General features: G+C 31.0%; 1 protein-coding gene across 8 annotated transcripts in view; it reads left to right on the forward strand.

The window, feature by feature from the left end:
- LOC132741093 (epidermal growth factor receptor-like) overlaps positions 1–23,525 on the forward strand; it is a 212,424-nt gene that overhangs the window by 184,591 nt on the left and 4,308 nt on the right. For 7 of the 8 annotated variants that reach the window (XM_060729179.1, XM_060729182.1, XM_060729181.1 and 4 more), the window contains 17 exons: positions 5,310–5,518; positions 5,979–6,136; positions 6,724–6,904; positions 7,514–7,768; positions 8,622–8,755; positions 9,681–9,846; positions 11,364–11,477; positions 11,967–12,137; positions 13,304–13,417; positions 14,199–14,262; positions 14,571–14,662; positions 15,272–15,347; positions 15,592–15,738; positions 16,443–16,540; positions 20,338–20,418; positions 22,637–22,798; positions 23,276–23,462. In XM_060729179.1, the coding sequence (XP_060585162.1) occupies positions 5,310–5,518; positions 5,979–6,136; positions 6,724–6,904; positions 7,514–7,768; positions 8,622–8,755; positions 9,681–9,846; positions 11,364–11,477; positions 11,967–12,137; positions 13,304–13,417; positions 14,199–14,262; positions 14,571–14,662; positions 15,272–15,347; positions 15,592–15,738; positions 16,443–16,540; positions 20,338–20,418; positions 22,637–22,798; positions 23,276–23,462 (2,409 nt within the window). The remainder of the gene's footprint in view (positions 1–5,309; positions 5,519–5,978; positions 6,137–6,723; positions 6,905–7,513; positions 7,769–8,621; positions 8,756–9,680; positions 9,847–11,363; positions 11,478–11,966; positions 12,138–13,303; positions 13,418–14,198; positions 14,263–14,570; positions 14,663–15,271; positions 15,348–15,591; positions 15,739–16,442; positions 16,541–20,337; positions 20,419–22,636; positions 22,799–23,275; positions 23,463–23,525) is intronic. The other variant, XM_060729187.1, reaches the window with a different exon arrangement.

Genomic DNA, 23,525 nt, shown 5'->3' on the forward strand with positions numbered 1-23,525 from the left:
GATTTCAAATGTTAAGTTACGATTTAGAAAACTGTATGGAGAAAATTATGAAATATATTTAAAGATCAACTACGGTAATTGTTTCATGCCAATTAAATGAAACTTACTTTTTGATAATCTTTTTTGAAATCTTTTTTTCCATTATTTAACTTTGAATAATTTGTGTCATAATTTTTTTATTTATAATTGTTTTCAATTGTTTTATAATTACTGTTCATTGCACTTTTAATTGAGACTTGATATTTTGAAAAAAAAAACGAAAATATGCAACTTCCCCTCTTGACACATTGTGATAACAACTAACTTTCAGGAGCATTAAGTTGATGTTTTGTGTATCTAACAGGCTCAATGGTTGTTTCTCTTCTGTTTTATTTTCATACTGTATACAAGAAAATAGGTCAAGGTCGTCTCCATATTTTTGTGGTTTTTAGTATTATTTTTTATGATTTGGTTATCAAAATATAATACAGGTCTGATTTTCAGATTGATGTTTTCATTGGTCAAAATAAAGAGTTTTTTTCATAACGAAATTTGTTCGTATTTTTTGTCGTTTTTTTTTTTTTTTAAAGTTAAAAGAAGAAATTTTAGAATTTTCATACAAATTGGTGATACTTTCAACTATGGAAAATGTAAATGTCTGGAGATTGTTACTACAGGTATGGTCTGGATAACATTAAAAAGAAAAAAGGTGCTTATTGAGGAATTAATTCAGGCTTGAAAAGTAAATAAGCACAGGTATTTCAAGTCATCTGTATACAAAATGTTTTGCTGTAGTGTATTTTAAGAATTTAAAAAGAAAATCCCATTAATGATATATTTTAATTGATTCTGTTTCATGCTAGCCAAACTAAAAATTTCAAGAATTTTCTATCTCTGCAACATCATTTAGAATAAAATCCTGGTTTGCTTTATAAAAGGCAACTTAACTTTGACTTTAAGTATATACCAATGAAAACATTTGTTACATAATTTTTAAACTGTGGTTTGAAGCATTAGCCAATGAAAATGTCTGTACTTTGGCTTGTTTAAGTGTAAGCCAATGAAAATATTTGTTACATAATTTTAAACTGTGGTTTGAAGCCTCAGAGCAAATGAAAACGTCTTACACAATCTTTAACCTGTTGTTATGAGCATTAGCCAATGAAAACATCAGTTACTTTACATATAAGCTCTGATTTGATTTATTAACCAATGAAAACATCAGATATATATATACATATAAACTCTGGCTTGATGGTATTGTAATTATACATTTATGAGTGAGCCGTTTAACTACAGCTGTTTTTATTTTGATATTAATACTGGCTTTTGTTTTTCAGATTTACTCTGTACATTTATGTTACAGGCAAAAAAATAGTGTGGTTTGCATTTTATCAGCCATTTGCATCTTAAATAAAAATAAATGCAAACAACATTCATATATATTTGTACAGTTTGAAAAATTCATATTACTTTATACAGTTTGTAAAAGTGCAAACAATTGTGAGGCATTTTGTCAAAAATATAAATTTTATTCTTTTCATTTTGTATCTGAAGTCATGAACCACACTATTTCTTGGCCTTATTTTTTATGATATTTAATATGTGTAATTAAATGTTGTGGTCTAACTTATAAAAACACCAAACAACACCAGAAACTCACCAAGTGCCTTGACAACACTAATATCTCAATGCTTTACCATGGCAACAAAGAATGCCTTAATACTGAAAGCGGAGGTTATCTTACATGATTCAGTTAAAAAATAAACTTTTTTGTTTTCATCAATATGTTCAATAAACCATTTTGCATGATAAAAAGGTTAAATTGAAATTATTTAAGGTTTGATTTTGTGTAATTGAGCAAGTTTTAAAAGTAACACACATTACCGGCGAAATATCTGTTTCTAAAACTTGGCATACTCTAACAATGCTCACAATTCACTCCCCTTGCATGTTGATATTGTGGCCATATAAAATAATGTTACTAAAAAAATCATTAAATGTAAAAGTAAATATTTGATTTACTGTTAAATACATGTATTTCAAAATATTATTAAAACTAATTTAAAAAATGAAAATTATATTTTTCTATAAATGAGATGGAAAGATTCTATAATATTAATTTTGTTTTGAAAAAAATTAAGTTTGTCAGGCAAATTTATTTAATTATTGTCTTCTCTCTCTTTATATATATGATTTATTATAATATATAATATTATATTATATAGTTATATAGTTGAATCATTACCTTGGTGAGTTTCAAAGTTGACAGGTACTTTTGTCAACAGAAAATACAGGAGCATCTGTGTAATTAAATGTATAGATTTTAGATTGTTCTTTAAACAAAAATGAGTTAATTAATATACCAGCTAATTCATGGTTTAATGTTATAATAAGCACAAGACAATGTTAGAAATTTTAGTATAGAAACCATGCACCATTGGTGACAGGTGTTACTGAGTGGCTTCAATTTGTTGCTAGGGTTTTAGAAAATATAACCCATTCATTTTCTAAATGATGATGTTAATGTCAGATATATATTTCTCAAAATTTCCTTTCACACTTCCCCATTTAAACTCTGTTCATTTTACACTAGACCCATATTAAAATGATGTCACTCTTGATCCTTTGATGCAAAGTGTGGCACATGCTTCCATATATAAACATTTCAATATCAGTCTTGCTTTGATCAGTCCCCCTTGACATATATGATCTGGCACTCTTGTTTATGTGTAAAGTTTTGACATATAATATCTGGCACCCTTGTTTATGTGTAAAGTTTTGACATATAAGATCTGGCACTCTTGTTTATGTGTAAAGTTTTGACATATAAGATCTAGCAATCTTGTTTATGTGTAAAGTTTTGACATATGAGATCTGGCACTCTTGTTTATGTGTAAAGTTTTGACATACAAGATCTGGCACTCTTGTTTATGTGTAAAGTTTTGACATATATGATCTGACACTCTTGTTTATGTGTAAAGGTCATGTAACAGTTATTTTTGTGTCACACTTTGCCTTGTCACTTAATTGTGGAGGTGTAAATGGTGTGTCAAGTTTGTTCCACTGGATATGTATGTTAATTGCATTGAAACCAACCAGTTTTAATGTAAATGGTGTGCCACATGTCCAATAGTAAATGGTAATTAACACAATTGGTGTATCATTTTCCATTGTAAATGGTATGCCACACATGCTCACATGAAAACTTTCACCCCACCTTGCCCATTGAAAATTGTTTGCCACATGTGCTCAAATGAAAACTTTTATCACACCTTGCGCATTGTAAATGGTTTGCCACATGTGCTCAAATGAAAACTTTCATCACACCTTGCACATTGTAAATGGGTTGCCACATGTGCTCAAATGAAAACTTTCATCACACCTTGCGCATTTGTAAATGGTTTGCCACATGTGCTCAAATGAAAACTTTTATCACACCTTGTGCATTGTAAATGGTTTGCCACATGTGCTCAAATGAAAACTTTCATCACACCTTGCGCATTGTAAATGGGTTGCCACATGTGCTCAAATGAAAACTTTCATCACACCTTGCCCATTGTAAATGGTTTGCCACATGTGCTCAAATGAAAACTTTTATCACACCTTGCCCATTGTAAATGGTTTGCCACATGTGCTCAAATGAAAACTTTCATCGCACCTTGCCCATTGTAAATGGTTTGCCACATGTGCTCAAATGAAAACTTTTATCACACCTTGCGCATTGTAAATGGTTTGCCACATGTGCTCAAATGAAAACATTCATCACACCTTGCCCATTGTAAATGGGTTGCCACATGTGCTCAAATGAAAACTTTCATCACACCTTGCCCATTGTAAATGGTTTGCCACATGTGCTCAAATGAAAACTTTCATCACACCTTGCCCATTGTAAATGGGTTGCCACATGTGCTCAAATGAAAACTTTCATCGCACCTTGCCGATTGTAAATGGTTTGCCACATGTGCTCAAATGAAAACTTTCATCACACCTTGCCCATTGTAAATGGGTTGCCACATGTGCTCAAATGAAAACATTCATCACACCTTGCCCATTGTAAATGGTTTGCCACATGTGCTCAAATGAAAACTTTTATCACACCTTGCCCATTGTAAATGGTTTGCCACATGTGCTCAAATGAAAACTTTCAGCGCACCTTGCCCAATGTAAATGGTATGCCACAAATGCTGACATGATAACTTTCAGCGCACCTTGTCCAATGTAAATGGTTTGCCACATGTGCTTAAATGAAAACTTTCATCACACCTTGTCCAATGTAAATGGTTTGCCACATGTGCTCAAATGAAAAATATTTTGTCACACCTTGCCCTTTGTAAATAGTATGTCATATGTGCTCAAATGAAAAGTATGTGTCATTCTTTGCCCATTGTAGATGGTATGCCACACATGCTGAAATGAAAATTGTGTGTCAAAACTTTGTAAATGGTATGTCACATGTGCTCAAATCAAAACAGTTTGTAACACCTTGCCCATTTGTAAATGCTAGGCCACATGTGTTCAAAAGTTTGTGTCAGACCTTTCTCATTGTAAATGGTATGTCACACATGCTCAAATGAATTAGTCACACCTTGCCCATTGTAAATGGTATACCACACATTCTGAAATGGAAATTGTGTATTGTTAATGGTATGTCGTGTGTGCTGAAGTGAAAACTTGTGTCACACTTTGGCCATAGTTAATAATGTGCCACACCTGTTCAAATGCAAATGATGTGACACACCTGTTATATTTGAAGAGAATGTCACACTAACTAGTATTCAAATAAAATGAATGAGTCTGACCTATTATAATCAGGTTTTGCTTCATTGAAAAATTATATGTCACATCAGTTCTGTTCCAGCCTGAATGATGTGACACATGTTCAAATCTAAAGTCTTGTTTTGATTATGAAAATACTATAAGCAAGAGAAATATATTGATGGAAGTATTCTAATTTCCAAAAAAATTCAGCTGTACAAAAAATACAGTATATTGTTTTAGTGTCTATTTATTATACATTAAGTTGATTGGATACTTCCATGTCTGTTACAAAATTGTTAACAGCTATTGTATTGTATACAAAAACATTAAACATCTGTACATGATTTGTCTGAAAAGGAAATTAATGTAGAGAAATTGTGTCTGTTTTCGTAAAATGATTTTTCATGGAAAATAGCTATAAAATGTAAGCAGCACTATCAAAATTGATAGCTACCATGCAAACATTCTGACAGAGCGCTTAATATTTTATTATATTACATTATCCTAATTGAAAAATATGTGTAGAATTATTTTCTCTCTATCTAATTAGATAATGCTCATGTTTTCAGATGCCATGGGTCTTAAATGTCATTCCGAATGCTCGGATCATGGATGCTGGGGTCCAGGACCAGACAAATGCCTTAAGTGTAAAGCAGCTCGCATGGCTGTAAATAATACATGCTTGGCAACCTGTGATGATGTACCCATGCTTTACCAAGCAGAAAATAACACATGTAAACAATGTCATATCCAATGTGCCGGTGGTTGCTCTGGTCCGGTAAGTTTTGCTCCCGGTTTAATTCAAAGCTTAGTGATGAATGTTGAATAATTTAAATATGACTTTGACCTTTAATTGACCTTGACTGTCAAGGTCAGACATTATTGAAAGTTCAACTGTCATTACTTTGTGATTTATTTACAGATTTGATAAATTCTTTAAATTTAAAGCTTAATGATGAATGTTGAATAATTTAAACAATGTCCTTGACCTTTAATTGACCTTGACCTTCAAGGTCAAATATTTTCTTGATAAATACTTTTATGACAAAACAGAAATTTTGATTTATTTAAATATGACCTTGACCTTTAAATGACATTGATCATAAATATATAAAATATTATTTCCCAGTATCTTTAATTTTTAACATAAAGTGTGAACTAATAATAATAGTAGTTGTTCAATACTTCAGTTTAAAAGCGAAAAAAATGATAATATTATGTTCTTGTTGTTGTTTCAGGGTCCGGACCAATGCTTTGACTGTAAGAAAGTAAAAGTTCTTGGGCAGAACAACACATTTGAATGTATGACAGAATGTCCGTTATCTGTCGGACAACCATACTTATATCCTGATGAGAACCGTATATGTCGCCAGTGTGATCCATCGTGTGACAAGGGGTAATCATTATTTTATCTTGTTTGCTCTAATTTAATAGGTCCAAAAGTCACATGAGTCGAACCTTCTTAAAGAGTAAGACTAAAACAAGGTATTGGAGCACTGCACTTAATATTGTATTAGGGTATATAGTGGACAAGGCGCTCAACTTATACAATTCTAAGATCTTGCCCTTTTCACCAGCCGAAGTGCACTTTAAAACTTCAAATTCATCAACTAACACTGATTTATATACAATAATGAATAGAAAAATGTAAGAATCTGCGAAAAAATGGGTATTTTACTACTTTGTGATCATTATTTTTGTAAGCATTTAGAGGTACTGCTCCAGCACTGTATCAAGTTTAAGTCAGATAGATATGCTGCTGTTAATAACAGTAACAACAAACTGATTAAGGCATAATGGCGGCCGTTTCCTTGAGCGAGAAACTTTACACTCATTGCTCAGTACTGGTTGGTTCCGAGAACGGATTCGAGAATGTGTTTATAAGCTTATATATTCCTACACACTCAAACTAAAATAAATTCTGTATGAGCCAAAATATCAATCATTAAAACGAAATAATGGAAGAATATATGTGTCTTGTAGATGTACTGGACCTTCGTCAGCTGTAAAACTAGGAGGATGCAATACATGTGTGTTGGCGGTGAATAAAACTCTGGAGAATGACACTGTTCGGTGTCTACCTCAAGATCAAGAATACTGTCCTCGAGGGTTCTATGAAAAGCAATATCGATCTGATGTAGACCATCCTCTTAATAAAAAAAGGGTATGTATTATGTAATGATTTAAACAAACTTTCCCTTTTCTAGGCTTTTTTATGCAGAATATTCTCACACCTAGTTAGAATCTAACAAGCTGGGGTATTCTTGCATATCATACAGGATTATCTACTGTTTATACTTGTGCCAGAAAAATGTATCGGTAAAATAGTCACTACTATAAGAAAAAAATGCAACATAAAAATAATATAAAAGATGATGATGCCATCATGAAAGATGGTCAACCCACGCTTTCCAGATATCTTTAATAGACAGAAAGTGACAAAATGTTGGCAGAATTTATGAGTATGTTGACAGCTTGAATACTTTACATCAAAGATAACCTCTAAGCTCTTGTCTAGTGTGTTTTATTAACCAGGAGGAAAAATGATTTAAATCTAGGTATAGGAATGGCTTTATTCAAAGATTGTATAGTTTTGATGATGTTATCATACAATGTTGCTCATTTGGGAGTTCAGATGTGCAGCAATGCAATAGAAATGGCCTTAACAACAATCATGCTCTTCTGTCAACATACATTTTGATAATTTTCCAATCTTAACATCGTTAGAATACGTGTTTTGTTTTATCAAGATTTAGTTTCCATTAATTTTCAGGTATGTCAACCATGTAACCATCTATGCTTGGAATGTAATGGACCAGGGAATGCAAACTGTCCTAGATGCAGATATTACAAATACACCAGCCAATATTCCTCATGTCTAAAGGAATGTCCCGAGTATACATATCCATACCAGTATCAATGTCTTCCATGTAGTAATCAGTGTTTGGGTGGTTGCCATGGTGCCGAATCACTAGATTGTAATAACTGCCTCAATTTCAAGGTCTTTGTTGATGAGGAAGCGGAAAAGGTAAGTGTTTAGACATATTAGGCTCTGCATTCTTGATTTATAAGACTCTACGAGGGTTGTCCCAAAAGTCCGTGACAAATCTTACAGACGGTTCATTTTTAACACCAATAGATGATAATTCACACAATATAGCCTATAACTTTATTATTTTACATGACAACAAGTCATTTACAGAATATCTTCTCTAGTTACTCAAAAATTTTCAATATTAACGACATTGGTTTGAGTTCCGGGCACACGTCAAATAATTGGCATTTTGTTATGAAAAGGCTTGAATAAATTAGGTATATTTCAAATATCTGATGATGTGTCTTCACAATGTCACGTTGACTTCCTCTGCTGCTATGCTGACATCATTGTAGAGAATTTCAGTTAAATAACTTAAGAAACGAGCGAGATACGGAAAAATAAAAATATCCCATAGAAGATAGGAAAGTTAAAATGGCGGCGTCCGAAGAATTTGCGGCACAGCGAACAGTTATCAGGTTTTTCTTGAGTATTTTGGGATGACACCTATTAAGATTATTCAACTAATGCACAGAATATAACAGTTAAACAACATATCCTGAGCAATTGTTTACAAAAGGTATCAACAGAACCAGAGTTCTGTTCTACAGAAAGTAAAATTAAGGAAAAATGAATAGGAAGATTGATCTCCGTCGCCTATTTCCCACAACTAAAACGGGTACAACTATACAGGAGCTCACTTATTGCAAGAAATTTCTTGGCATAATGGGCCTTCAAACTAAATTTTAATTGGTACAACTTAATCACTCAAATCCAAGAGAAAAAGTCTAAATGATTTGGTTACTCATAAATGTGTATTAAAATAGTTTTGTATTTTGTTTTCAAGTTTTCCTGTGTAGAAAAGTGTCCTGATGACCTCCCCCATTTAGTAGAAGATAAAGATCCAGACAAACCAACAATGACGGTCTGTGCCTCAGATGACCATCCAGCAGTCAAAGCAAGAGATGCAAAAAGAAAAGAGTATGATTTTTTTTTTTAATCAAAAGTCTTCATTTAAAATGAAGAGTATAATTTTCTTTTTGTTAATGATTTATTTTAGATCAATTTTTTTTATATAAAAGATATATTAGTGAATAATATGAATTGCATCTTACTGATGCAAAGGAGTTACATAAATTGTATCTCACTGATGAAAAAGAATAATATAATTGTATCTCACTGATGCAAGGAGTTATATAAATTATATCTCACTGAGGCAAGGGTATTATATAGATTATATCTTACTGACGCAAAATAATTATATAAATTGTATCTCCCTGATGCAAAGGAATTATATAAATAGTATCTATCTGATGCAAAGGAGTTATATAAATTGTATCTCACTGATGCAAAGGAGTTATATAAATTGTATCTCACTGATGCAAAGGAGTTATATAAATTGTATCTTACTGATGCAAAGGAGTTATATAAATTGTATCTATCTGATGCAAAGGAATTATATAAATTGTATCCTAATGATGCAAAGGAGTTATATAAATTATATCTCACTGATGCAAGGGAATTATATAAATTATATCTCACTGATGCAAAGGAATAATATAAATTGTATCTTATTGATGCAAAGGAGTTATATAAATTGTATCTCACTGATGCAAATGAATTATATAAATTGTATCCTAATGATGCAAAGGAGTTATATAAATTATATCTCACTGATGCAAGGGAATTATATAAATTATATCTCACTGATGCAAAGTAATTATATAAATTGTATCTCACTGATGCAAAGAAATTATATAAATTGTACCTCACTGATGCAAAGGAATTATATAAATTGTATATCACTGATTCAAAGGAATTATATAAATTGTATCTCACTAATGCATTATAAAATAAGAAAAACAAACAAAATAAGTTACAGTATGAAATAACTTTTATTTTTCAGTGAAGAGAGAAAGAGAATTTTAACTATTGCAATACCTGTCTGTGCTGGAGTTATCATCCTGGGAATTCTTCTTGCGTTGTTTGGTTACTATTGGAGACAGAGAGAACGTGCAAAAGAGAACACTTTAAAACTAACAGCCAAGATGACAGGAGTTGTTGATACAGAGGTAGGATATTTCACACATTGAGTGAGACTAAAAATACCAAAATGATGGTTTCTATTAACGCTCATAAAGGCTCGTAATCCTTATTGAGCGAGACTGGAGCACCACACTAAATACCGTACACCGTTTAATATCAGACAAGGCGATTAAATGCTAAAATCTTTTGCCTTTTTACTCGCCTAAAAGCACTTTAAAACATCAAATTGTTTTCACACCAATTTATATATGATAAAGAATGAAAAATGTAAGTATAGGGAAAAAAGGTAATGCTTCAACACTGCAGTAAGTTAAATTCCTACATATTAATTTCTTGTAAAGATAAGAAGTCAGTTAGATAAGGAGGTTAAGGTTTTGACTTAGACTGGCATTTGTGTACCGTATATGAATCAGGACATAGACTTTGAGGTCTTTTCTCATTCAAAATAACTGAACAGTTGCTGTATGACTTATACAGATTCATTGTGACTTTTAACTATTTAAAATTATCTGTAGGTAATATGTAGAAATCTTTAATTTGTTTTGAGTAAATATGGATCATATATCACTTGTGTTCAAGATGAGATATTTCTGATATCTTCATTATTATGATACTATGCTGGATATCCTTGAACAATAAAAAACTTTACTTTTCCTGTTAAAATTTAAAACAAAAAGACTCAATTTGCATTGAATGATATAAAAGTAAGTGATATGAATTATATCTCACTTATGTAAATGATATCACAGTAGAAAGTGAGTGATATGAATTATATCTCACTTACGTAAATTAATGAAACAGTAGAAAGTGAGTGATATGATTTGTATCTCACTGCTGTATACTGAATATCTCATTCATCTCAATGGTTAACGTAATAACATATAAGATGAATGAGACTTGTTCATTCCAATAATAAATTTCTGCTCTCTTAACCATGTAGATATAAAGCAATCCGCAAAGAATTTGAGGCAATTAATAGACCTACTCCCTGGATAACAATAAATTACTGTATTTATTTTGATTGAATATATTGTATGAGCTAGAAGCCATCGAGTTTTATTCTATTATATGATAAACTGATATATCTTATGCTAGGAATAGACAGAAATAAGATTGTCTGTGTTTAGAGCTTGTGATACCACTTACTTATCACAGCTTGCAGGAGAAAATTTGCAGATTTTATAAAAAAAAATAGCTTTCTAATTAAAAAAGCAAGGTTCATGATATATATCAGTCTGTTATAACTGTGTTCAGTTGTTTCATTTTTAGCTCGACTTTTTTTTTTCTAAGGAAAAAAATGTTATTGTTATAGTTATAGCGTTGTTGCCTCGAACATTGCCCTTGCTGTCCGCAAACTTTAACTTTGATCATAACTTCTTTTATTTCTTGGTATATTGTCTTCATACAAACAACCTTTGGGACAAGTCCTTTAAGTACACCAGTTAACCATGACCTTTGTTCATAATGACCTTGACCTTTAAGGTCAAATGTCTAAATCAAACCAATGATTTAATCTTCTTATAATCGAGATTAATTTTTTCAGCCACTCACACCTACTGATGCTAAACCAGATTTGTCAAAGTTGAGACTTATAAGAGAGTCGGAGCTAAGACGTGGTGGAATCATTGGATCAGGGGCCTTCGGCACAGTGTACAAGGTAAAATCATCAAAAATTACACAAAAGTTAAAGTTGATTATGAAAAGATGCCATATAAAAAAAATTGTTTTCTTTAAGACTCATTATGCCCCAAAAACCCTTTTATTTCCCAAAAGCTTTTAATTTGTGGTCTTATGATAAAGTTTCAAATAAGATATTGATTTGCCAATTACAGTAATGGCTAAGTATTTTGTATGGTAGTCAAAATACTACTTTGTTTACATTTTGTTACTTTTCTGACAAATAATTTCAAATTCAGTGCTTTTTTTTCCTCAGGTGAAAAATATCTTACATGCTATAAAATGATTAGTTAAATGTTATAAATTTCATACTTTCCCGTTCTAAAGAATGAAATATTTTTTCAATTCTGAGGCATAATGTGCCTTTTACCTTAAGGTTGAATGTACTTATAACATTTTGGGGGACAGGCCTCGATTTTGTCGAACTAGATAAATCTTTCATATAAATACATTTTGTAACGTATTTTAGGGATTTTGGATACCAGACGGAGAAAATGTTAAAATACCAGTTGCTATAAAAGTTTTACAAGAGGGTACATCACCTAACCAGAATCAAGAATTGCTGGAAGAGGCGCGTGTCATGGCATCAGTCGAACATCCATGTTGTATCAGGATCCTTGCTGTCTGTATGGCATCACAAGTAAGTTAAACTCATTTCAAATCAACAACTTGTTAAAAAGGGGGCTTCGTAGCCGAGTGGTTAAGGTCACCACTGTGGGTTTAAATTCCCACAGGGACTTTGTATTCTTTCATATGAAAAAGCTATCCAGCTAGCTTACGGAACGTCGGTGGTTCTACTCATGCGCCCGTTTGTGCCTGAAATAAAGAAGGGAAGGGCACCTGAGGTCTTTTTCCACCAGTAAAGCTGAAATGTCGCCATATGACCTATACTGTGTCGGTGAGAAGAAAAACCCAATCAAACAAACTTTTTTTTAAAAATAAATCAATACATATATGTATTTTACTTCCCTTGATGTTCATTTGACAACTTTGAGATTCTGCTTGAAAAAAAATGTTGTCTTTTTTAAAATTCTGCGAATATTTGTCTTATGAATTTATGCTGATTTTAAGTTTAAACAATTCTTTCTCAAAAAAGAGTTATAAAATATACAGTAATACATTGTAATTAAATAGTAAGATTCCTTGTCACTTATAAGTTAGTATATTTCATGTGAAAGAGATCAAAGAGTTTTTTACATGGTGTCAGTCTACACCATGATGTTGCAGTGATATTTTTAAATTTGTTTAAATATAAACTAGACCAGTACAACTCTTGCTTCATGGTTCACTTAAACAAAATTATGTTTAGCATTTGTCTCCCTTTTTTTGTTAAAATATGTTAAATGACATACTATTGTAAATATATTGACTAGATGTTTACAAGTTGTCACAATTGTTTGATTACAAATAGTAAATTATATATTTACTGGTTTTTTTTCCTAAATTAGATGACAAGCTTTTATTGCTTAGCTCCGAAATTTCATGGAAAATCTGGTCACATGGTTAAGTTAGAAAATAACTTGAGACTTGTTGAAGATAAAGATTTTATTGAACGAACAGTGACTTTAATATTTTACATGCCCACCCATCAATATATAAAATTCTTGGCTGCCCATCTGGAAGTAATTTAGATTATCATTTAATATACAGTAGCTCTGAAGAATGACCTTGACATTCACTTACCTTTCTATCATGTAAAATCATAGTCACTGGTAGTTCAATATAATCTTAATCAATCCTCAACAAGTCTCGTTTGACTTACAAATTACAATCTATGGTGTATTTACAAGGATAAACGTATTTCAGATGATGTTGATTACACAGTTAATGCCCCTTGGTTGCCTCTTGGACTACATCAGAAAACACAAGGATAACACCGGATCTAAATCCTTGCTGAACTGGTGCACACAGATTGCTAGGGTAAGCTATTGTCAATTTTTTACAGAAATTTATGTCTTGAACAGAATGCCCTCTTATAAACTGTGTAATTATTATCTGGCTCAATTACCTTAGGCTGTACAAATATAGATGTATTATTCTAAATATGCTGTTACTTTGTTAATTCTTAGCAACAATTGATTTGTTAAATCAAACTGATGTCGGTTAGATATAGTTTCATTATTTCTTATAGCTGCCCTCAGCTTTTTTAAAGATGAAATAAGTTATTTTTAGATAAATTGTTTCATATAATTGTCAAATCAAAAGAATTAAGGTGAAAAATAAAAATTGTCATCATTAAAATTAAAATAAACAATAAGGGAACCCCTTGATACCTCTAATCTTCTGGTTAGCTCTCTTTATGTAAATTATTACAGTTTATGTAAATTATTAAAGTGATTATTTCCCGATCTTCTATTTTAATAAACGAACATCGCTGCCACGTTATAAATCGCTATTGGGGCACTGTTCTAAAGACGGCTTAACCTTGATATGATGCACTTTTCCAAGATAAAATTACTGAAATACTTAGTTTGAAACAATGCAGAATTGTTTACAACAAAAAATAAAAGCTGAAGGCCACTTTAAAGACACATATCATGGAAAAATACTAGAACAATATTAACAAAAGGCCTTCCAAGTTGCTTACATTTTTTTCACTGCAAAGTAACAGAGTTGATTGAGTCATGCTTGTCTGTAATTGTTTGGCAAGTTTTTACCTTGTTAACTGTTGACTTAATCTTGGTTTTATTCTTGTTTACAGGGTATGGGATATCTAGAAGAAAGAGGTATCGTTCATAGAGATCTGGCTGCAAGAAATGTCCTTGGTATGTAACTTGTTTCTAAACTTTTTATCTTAATGCTTTGAATAAATGTAATATGTAATAAATATTAAAATGTAATATATAATGAATAATAATTATAATGTTGTATAATGCGATGCATGGGTCACAAGTATAGAGCTCAATCAGTATAATCATTACATCCATTTATATCTGACCCATTTTATTGTCTGTAAAGTTTTATTATTTTGATCATAAAATCTTATATAAGTATGTTCTTGTATCTAATATTTAAAATCAAATTCTTCACCAAATGGAGTAATACCATAATTTGTTATTTCAAATTTTTACAGTTCAAAGTGCTGGACAAGTAAAGATCACAGATTTTGGTCTTGCCAAGCTTCTAGACTACAATGAGGAGGAATATCATGCCTCTGGTGGAAAGGTTTGATCATATTTCATCTTTATACAAAATAAACAAACTTAGCAGTTATAAGTAGTTATCTTGGATAGTTTAATCTAATAGAATGAGTCTGCGCATCTGTGAATCGGGTGACCCGTGTTTGATGCCTGGATGGTGCAGGGTCACTTTCATGGTGATTCATGAAATCTTTTCTACGGTCATTCACACTGTACCAGTCTGCTCTGGCATGTGCATAAGTTATCAGTTTCCTTGGGAATGTGAAGGCAACAAGTACTGGTAAACTAATTAATAACATGCCCAGGAATGATGCTGTGGCTAAATTGTGCTCTGGTAAATGCAATGTGGCTTACTGTCTTAATCCCGAGTGAAAACTACCAATACCAGCTGCTATCAAAAGTTTGGCTGTTCTATCTTATGTACATCCAATATTTTCATCAACCAATTAAAAACCTGAAGTTACCAGTTAAGCTTAACAGTTCTTGTTTTGAAACAACAACAAACTTTTCATGGTAGTTTCTATAATTGTAAATTTTGATGATTAAATGGTACAGAGTACAATTTATGTACAAATAAAATTTCATGTTAGAATTCATTAACATTTGATATTATATATTATAATTGTTATTTCAGATGCCTATTAAATGGTTAGCCCTAGAATGTATACAAAGCAGGATTTTCACACATAAATCAGATGTATGGAGTTATGGTATGTTTGTTTTTATTTCTTTCATTTTGTTTGGTTAATATGTTAAGAAATATGGTTGCTATAGCAACAAATATACTAGAAGTATTTTAATAATGGTAATTTAACAACGACTCGCCCCTGACAGGGTTTGAACCCACACGAACAGCGATCCTTAGATTACTAGTCCGACGTGATAACCACTCAGCCATGCGCCACACCTATTAATTTTGTTATAACTCATCTATTATGTTTAAATCATTCACAGGTGTTACAGCTTGGGAGTTATTTACATACGGCGCAAGACCATACGAGAATGTACGAGCTCGCGATGTACCGGACCTTTTAGAGAAAGGAGAACGATTACCTCAACCAGCTATCTGTACCATTGATGTATATATGATCATGATCAAATGTAAGACTTTAATTTACCATTTACTGAAAAGTCTTTATTTTTAGTGGGGCACTAATTTTCGTGGTTTTCGTGGATAGGTCAGTCAACGAATTTAAGATCCAACAAAATTTAATTTTGTCTGCTGTAAGATTATTTTGCATCACATTATTAACATTTTACATTTTGGAAAAATATACAATCCACGAATTTAAAAACCAACAAATTTAATGCTCTTTGTGACAAATTCGCGGAATTAAGTGAATTCAGTGTAAGATCGAAATTTATTTCACCTCGTGAATACCAAAAGTTAATATTTCACTTGTGGCTGCGCCACTTGTGAAATATACCTTTTGGCGCTCAATAGGTGAAATAAATTCCGATCTGACACTGAACTAAACAAATATCCTCTATATAATTTTTTTATATCATTTTCTTAATTATAAAAAAGCAGTCAATAAGTGACATAAATTTGTTATAAAGACTTAATGAAGGGTTATATGGCTGTATATAACAGTATTTTGCTATATAATATATAACATGGCCCTGGTCATATTTGCTTACAACTGAACCTTATAACATGTCAACAAATCTTTATAACAAATTTATTATATTTTATTTACTGCTGTCTCATGTGTATAAAAATACTAATAAACATTTGGAAAGTTGTTTTATTTCTTTAATTCAAATATTTTCAAAATTTTAAATATAATTTTTTCGATGTTTAGGTTGGATGTTGGATGCTGAAAGTAGGCCTTCATTTTCTGAGTTAGCTGAAGAATTTGCAAAAATGGCACGTGATCCCGGACGTTATCTGGTGATACAGGTATATATGACCGTATTAATGTGTTGTCTTTATTTACACACTTTATATTATCTTCTATCTAAGGAAAAAAAATTACATATTGATATAAGTTACTTTATGATGGCTTTGTTTTGTTTTCTTTAATAGAGAAATAAGATGGTTTGTGGTTTAAAGTACATGTTATAAATGTTTATCTAGGGTTTGACCACATAACTGCAGTAACTTATGAAATAAAGGACTTACAACAGTTTTGCGGTCAACCCTCGCTATGTGGTTCGATAATTATGTAGTTGAGTACAAACATTATAAATACTATTATTGAAGGGTGGTATCAAAGATTATTTTCTGAATTGTTTGAAACATTATATTTTAGAAGTACTTGATTGAAAACCATCCTGTTGTAAGGAATAAGTTCATTGATTTTTGACCAGTGAAGTGAAAATGGTTTACTTTATTACAATTGAAGGTCTAGTTTATTTCTAAGATTGATAATATAGATTATAAATAGATGATGTTTATTGTTTATGTAATGACAGTTCAAGGTTATATTTAGAATGAAATAAACATTATTCTTTATCACAAAGCATTTTATAAATATGATTCTACATGTACAAATTCATTTACACTGTAACAACACTGGTGTCACAATGCTTTTCCTTTACTATTTATTTTTCATATTTTAAAAATATATTTTATAAATACATTTATTTAACAAGTGCAAGCTTAGAATTCTGGTCGATAACTGAGTAAGGTTTTTAAAGCAAACCTGAACTTATTTTCAATATACATTGTATATTTAACATGTTGTTAAGATGAAAACAAAAACTAATATGATTAAAAACTTGATTTTTATAGAAATTTGTTTATGCAATGTTATATGCAAATGCTGGCACAGTTAAAAAAAATGTTATAATAATAACAACTTGTATAGAATATTGAGATACATTATTGTTGCACTTAACTCATATCAAGTTTAAATTTCATTTCTTTTTTTTTTTTCAAGTTCAATATCATTTTATTAAGTGTCTCTTGTTAGGTTTAGATTGAAAGAAGTAACAATAATAATACTAATAATAAAGACTTTATTTAAAGAGGCTAACTTTAAGTTAGGCAAGCCTAGTCTTTCCTATGAGCCTCTATCAAAATGTACATATATACAGTTACAAACTGATACTGATTCATCATATTGAATAGAATACTGGTTTTTCTTCAGTAAGATATGTTCCATAATATTCTAAACATTACATAAAGTATAAAAATAAAACAACTATATTTTTTACTTGATGTTAAAGAGAAATGTGTTTGTATTTCACCAGTGCCACAGTGTGTTTAACATATTTCTTACTTCCTATTGAGATTAAATAATACTTGTTTTTTTGTGATGACTGTTTGAAAATTAAATTAAAGGGCTGTAAAAGGATTAATTGACTAACTAACTGAAAATTTGATAGTATAAGATAAGTGATAAATCAAGATAAATAATATTATTAAAGAGGCAGCACAGTAACGCAAGGCCAGTCTTCCCTGTGAGCCTCTGTAAATAATAAGTTAATATTTGCTAAATGTAAAATAATATGTACAAAATGAAGTGAATTCAGATGCAAATCTTAGTAAATAATCATAATAATTAGAACATGTGAAGGTAAAAATGTCTTTTTTTAGAAAAAAAAAAAACCAAACAAATAGAAATACAACAGAGTTTGACACAGATGAGTGCAAATTAAAAACCATTTAAACACATATAGTTTTTGTTAAATATGTCCAAAAGAGATTGAATTCTTGTTTTAATTTCTCATTTTTCCATCTCAGATAGAGCAAGTAAGAATTCAAAGTTTGCACTAAATGTTGCTTTTTTTTACTTTATTTTTTATCATTTTATTTATTTATTTAATTTAATTTTTTGTTCATATTTTAACCTACTGTATACCTAATTCTCTTGAAAACAAATTTTTTGTTACCCTATATTTTAATATTAAAGAAGGGAGGTAATTTAATTGAACTGTTCTATAGAAAGGGGAGTTAATTTGATATACCTGGTAACTTAAAAAGCATTTTCCAAAGAATGACCAAAAATGTGACTTAAAATGGGCTTATTATACTCGTAAGGGGGTTTATTTGTTCATTGATTCGTAAGTCATGTAATCGTCAATCCTTATAGATATAATTCTATAAAAGGGAGGTAATTTCACTTCAATATAATTCTATAAAAGAGAGATTATTTCACTTCAATGAACTGAAATTTGTTGGGAATTGGGTGTAATGAAAACAAATATCAGTTTATTAAAACAGTGGCATTTGTGGGTAAAAATCTCATTTTTTAAGCTGATTATCAGACAAGGTCATCATTTAAGTGGTAGTATTATGCAACATTTACAAAGTCAGCTGATTATTTCTTATATTTCAAAAAATGGAATATTTTTAATATGATCATGGCTGTAATTAAAACCATGATATGATTGTGAATCATATTATTTTTAAAAGCCTGGAATATAACATTATGTGATATCTTATTGTTGAAAAAAATAAAGAATCATAGAACTGTAAATAAAAACAAGCACCAAATAAAGAAAAAACAATTACACCAAAAAGGCCAATAATTACCTTCTTTCCACGAATTCTCAGATTATTGTTTACAGTGAAAACATTTGCTCTTGTGTCTTTTCTGTAAACAAATCTTATTTGTTGTGAATATCTAATTTAAGAAATAACTTAAATATTGTAGTGTGATTATAATGATCAATTTGAAGTGGTAGTTCATTAATCAATCATACTAAATGTTCATATTATAACATATTTTATATTGTGACGTAAATCTGAAAGGCATGCCCCTTTAAAAGATAGCATGGAAAAAAATTAATAAATCAGGATTGGTAACTCTATGATAGCCCGGGGAGATGACAGACAGGATGGTGAGAACAATACAGTGCAGGGACAAAGCTGTGCTTACCTGGCCACATTGCTGTAAAAATAAAATGTCCTGTGTATAGCAAGGACAGCCTACACGTTCATGTTGTCAGACCGGTTTCTATTTCCACAATTTTCTCAGGATAGAGAGGGATTTTTTCGTGATTGGGTTGCAATTTTCAGGGAGTTTGGTGTGTAGGATTTTTTTTTTTTTTTTTTTTCGGAATCCTTTTTTATAGCAACAAATTGTTCACGTGACAAAGCCAAACCATGTCCATTACACAAATGTTAGACTTTATGTTATTAGGGAAATAAGGGATGATAATAATATGTGGTTTACAAGGGACAAAATTCCTGTAGCTAAAGTTTTTTTAATTCAACAAAATCATGTCAATGTTAAAAACTGTGTCAGTGTATATAAGAAAAAAGATACTATGTCAATGTAAAATCATTTGAATGTTCCAATAACTGTGTCAATGTTAGAGCTGTGTCAGTAAACAAATAAAACCCACACAAAAATTGTAAATGGAAGTTAAAGATTATACTTTTGTATTGGTTTAAGAAATCATATTGGGGTAAAAAATACTATGTCAAAGTAAAGATTATACATACAAGTGTAAAAAAGAACATGCCAATGTAAAGAATGTCATCATGAAAAAAAGAAAACGTCCTTTTAAAAAGGCAATGTAAATATGAAATAAATAACAAGTCAATGTAAAAAAATGTCATTGCAAGATAAAAAGCATGTTCCTTTAAAAAAAAAGGCCATGTCAGTGTAAAAAAAAATGTCATTGCAAGAAAAAAAAGCATGTCTTTAAAATAAGGCCATGTCAATGTAAAAACAACAACAAAAAAACTTGTTAGTGTGAAAACTATATCAATGTTAAAACCATGTCAATGATATGACCACACAGGGCGATGAGTTGAAGAAAATTCCCTCAGAAGAGGTTTTAGATGAAATAAAAGTTGAAACAGTGACGGACAGCATAGAGGAGGTACCAGTCTCGACCTATTTTTAGCATGGCGTGTCCCGATCATGTATTTATAGTGTGCATGATACGTTCTAAAATTGCATAATCAATCCCTTATGTTTTAATAATTGTGCAAGTCGAAACAGTTTCGTGTTGGCTAATTTGTAGAAAGTGTTTGATATAAAAGATATATATATATATTATTTATTTGTTGTTGTCAGTATAAAATAACAATGGGTTTTGTGTTAAGATTAGAAATATGTAAATATAGAAACGAACATTTTTGTCGAATCTGTGCACGACCTGTTGTAATTGCCTACGATATATTTTACTTGCATCTGCAGTAAGTCTGGCACTGGGGTGAAAATGTTCTCAAGTTCTACAAGTTTTCCTCGTTTATTTTTATTTTTTTGAGTACATAGTAAACGGCAGTGTTGTATTTATCAATTGCATGATATTGCTATATGTGAAACTGTCCTAAAATATCGGAAATTTAAAATCTGTTCTAATATTTTTATTTGGCAGTTTTGTGGGTTTTTTTTAAGCAAACAGAAAAGAACAAATATTTTGTAAATTCATGATAAAATTTTGTCTGATTTATGTTCAAACATGTTTTTAAGAAACTTAAGGACAGTTTTACAGTTACTTATACAGTACTGTGGCATTTAAAATGAAAATCGAAGAAAAGTTTGAAATGTGGTACCATGTTATCAACTTAAGGATGAACAATCCTTCATAATAAATTAATCTGGAATTTGAAACTTAGTTTTTAAATAAATGATTACATTAGAGCATTTGTTAATAAATAACATTAAAAAATGCCACATTTCTGTGTAGAACTTGCAAGGTATGTTAGTAACAAGGACTGTTTTAGGCCAGTTTATTTATGGTAGAACATCCAATATGACTTTATATATAATAAATTAGGAGTAATTATACGAGGGTAGTTGAGGGAGCAGTTTATAAAATCAATGGTTCTTCCTAGGTACACCCCCTCCTCCCATGATCCCCCATTTACCAGAAATAATTGATCATGTTTATACATACACCCCTCCCCACCCTACCCTAAATGTAAAAAGTCATATTGGTTGTACAACCTTGATGTATATATATACCCCTTTCAAATGTTTTTTGTGGCTAACTGTCTATATTGTACTTTAACTAAAAGGTAGAAAGTTTTACACATTGGAGAGGGAGTTTAAAGAAAGGCTTAAATTAGGCTTGCTAGTTTTCTTAAAGATTAAAGTTTTCTTCCTAAAGATAGTTTTGTTAGGGTAACATTTAGTAGTATCATTCCTAGATACCATTTAAGTATTTGTAAAGATTTCTTTTGCTTTTAGGGGCATGTGTAGAACTTTTTTTTGAGAAGTTTTTAAGACACAATTATGAAAAATATTATTGAATTAAATGAAATTAAGTTTTTGATGTGTTATGGGGGAAAATAATGAAAAAATAATATTGATAAATATGGTATAACTCTAACTTTTATTTTGTTTAAGATATTTGTCTTTCATTAATGTTTGTCTTAGGCAGTTGTTCAATATAGTTTCTGTGGAGGTTTTAAATAACAAGTTCTATTAGGACAGAATTTGGTATTTCTTCCCATTTGCCATCTGCCTTTATGTTTTAGATAACTTAATACTTTCAATTGGCACTAAACTTAAAAAGCATTAGCTCTTATCTATACAAGAAACTATAGCTTTGGTTGTTAAGAGAATAGTGTCAAAAGTATGGAGATCTAGAACTTCTATTTGTCACTCGTGGATTTTACTAGAAAGAATCTTACTTGGTGCTTCAGAGACTAGTTAAGATCCTGGTCAAGTAAAATTCACTTTAGTCAATAAAAGTTCCAGACCAAAATACCTGTACAATATTAGTTATAAAGATTTTTGACAGGTTATATGGTCCTATATAAATGGTTGTTTGTATATATAACCCGAGCCACTTGGAAAGCAATATAATGCAAACAATCATATGATTTTCTTTTTGTGAATGTTGAACATGCAGTAAATAAAGGCTTTATATAAAGCAAAATGTGTGTTAATATTAGAAAGGTTAAAAGTGTGCTCTAACATGTTTCTTTCTAACTGTATTATTAAAACTATTTTCTGAAGTTGAAGTGCTAAATCTTGACATATCTCAAACATCCAAGGGCAATAACTCTTACAAACTTACCTTCATCTTTGTTCCTGTCAAAGGTAATACATGATGGTAGAAACATATATATTTTGTATTATTTCAGGGAGATAAGTTAATGAGACTACCTAGTTATTCATATGATAAAGATGACCTCGCCCGACACCTCAGTGTGGCAGCAGAAGGACCGGAGGAGGTGATTGAGGCAGACGAATATTTACAGCCAGCACCTCCCGTACCCATGCCGGTAGAAAATAATAACTTTAAGGTAGGTTAACATCCCGTACCCATGCCTGTAGAAAATAACAATTTTAAGGTATGTTAACATCCCGTACCCATGCCGGTAGAAAATAATAACTTTAAGGTAGGTTTACAGCCAGAACCCATGCCGGTAGAAAATAACAACTTTAAGGTAAGTATAGGAAGTCAAACATGTAGATCCCAATGCAACAGAATTAATATAGCAACCTGTGAAACTCGCACTTGCCTCTTGCTAAAAGGCATTGGTGTAGACCTGTGACCAAAAGTAAAGGATTCCCTGGCACAACTGTCATGTGTTGTATTTAACCACAGTTATTGAATTAGAGATATTGATAATATTTCTACAGTAGTAGGACTGTAGGTAACACTTACATGTTAACCCTTGTTAAATAAATTTTAGGTTAATATTTAAGTTTTTGGTAACGGCCCTTAATGAAATCCTATTTATACACTGTTGATAAAGATTGGTTGTTTTTATTATCAGGTACCACATTTTTCTGGGGCATCAAATAAAGAACCCCCACAACTGATCCGTGAAAAGCGATATGGCCATCTTGAATCTGCGTCTGCTGCAAAACAACAAAGAGATCTGTTGCCTAGCAACCGTTTGCGTGGAGATAGCATCAATGGAAGATACAGTTCCGACCCTGTAAAATATACAAGAAGTAGAGGTAAATGTCAGTACCCAGTGACCTGTATCTTGATACCCTGTCAAAGGAGAAGAGATATGGATT

This window comes from Ruditapes philippinarum, unplaced genomic scaffold (assembly GCF_026571515.1).
Source record: "Ruditapes philippinarum isolate M1 unplaced genomic scaffold, ASM2657151v2 ctg2_1_1_1_1, whole genome shotgun sequence".
NCBI lineage: Eukaryota > Metazoa > Mollusca > Bivalvia > Venerida > Veneridae > Ruditapes > Ruditapes philippinarum.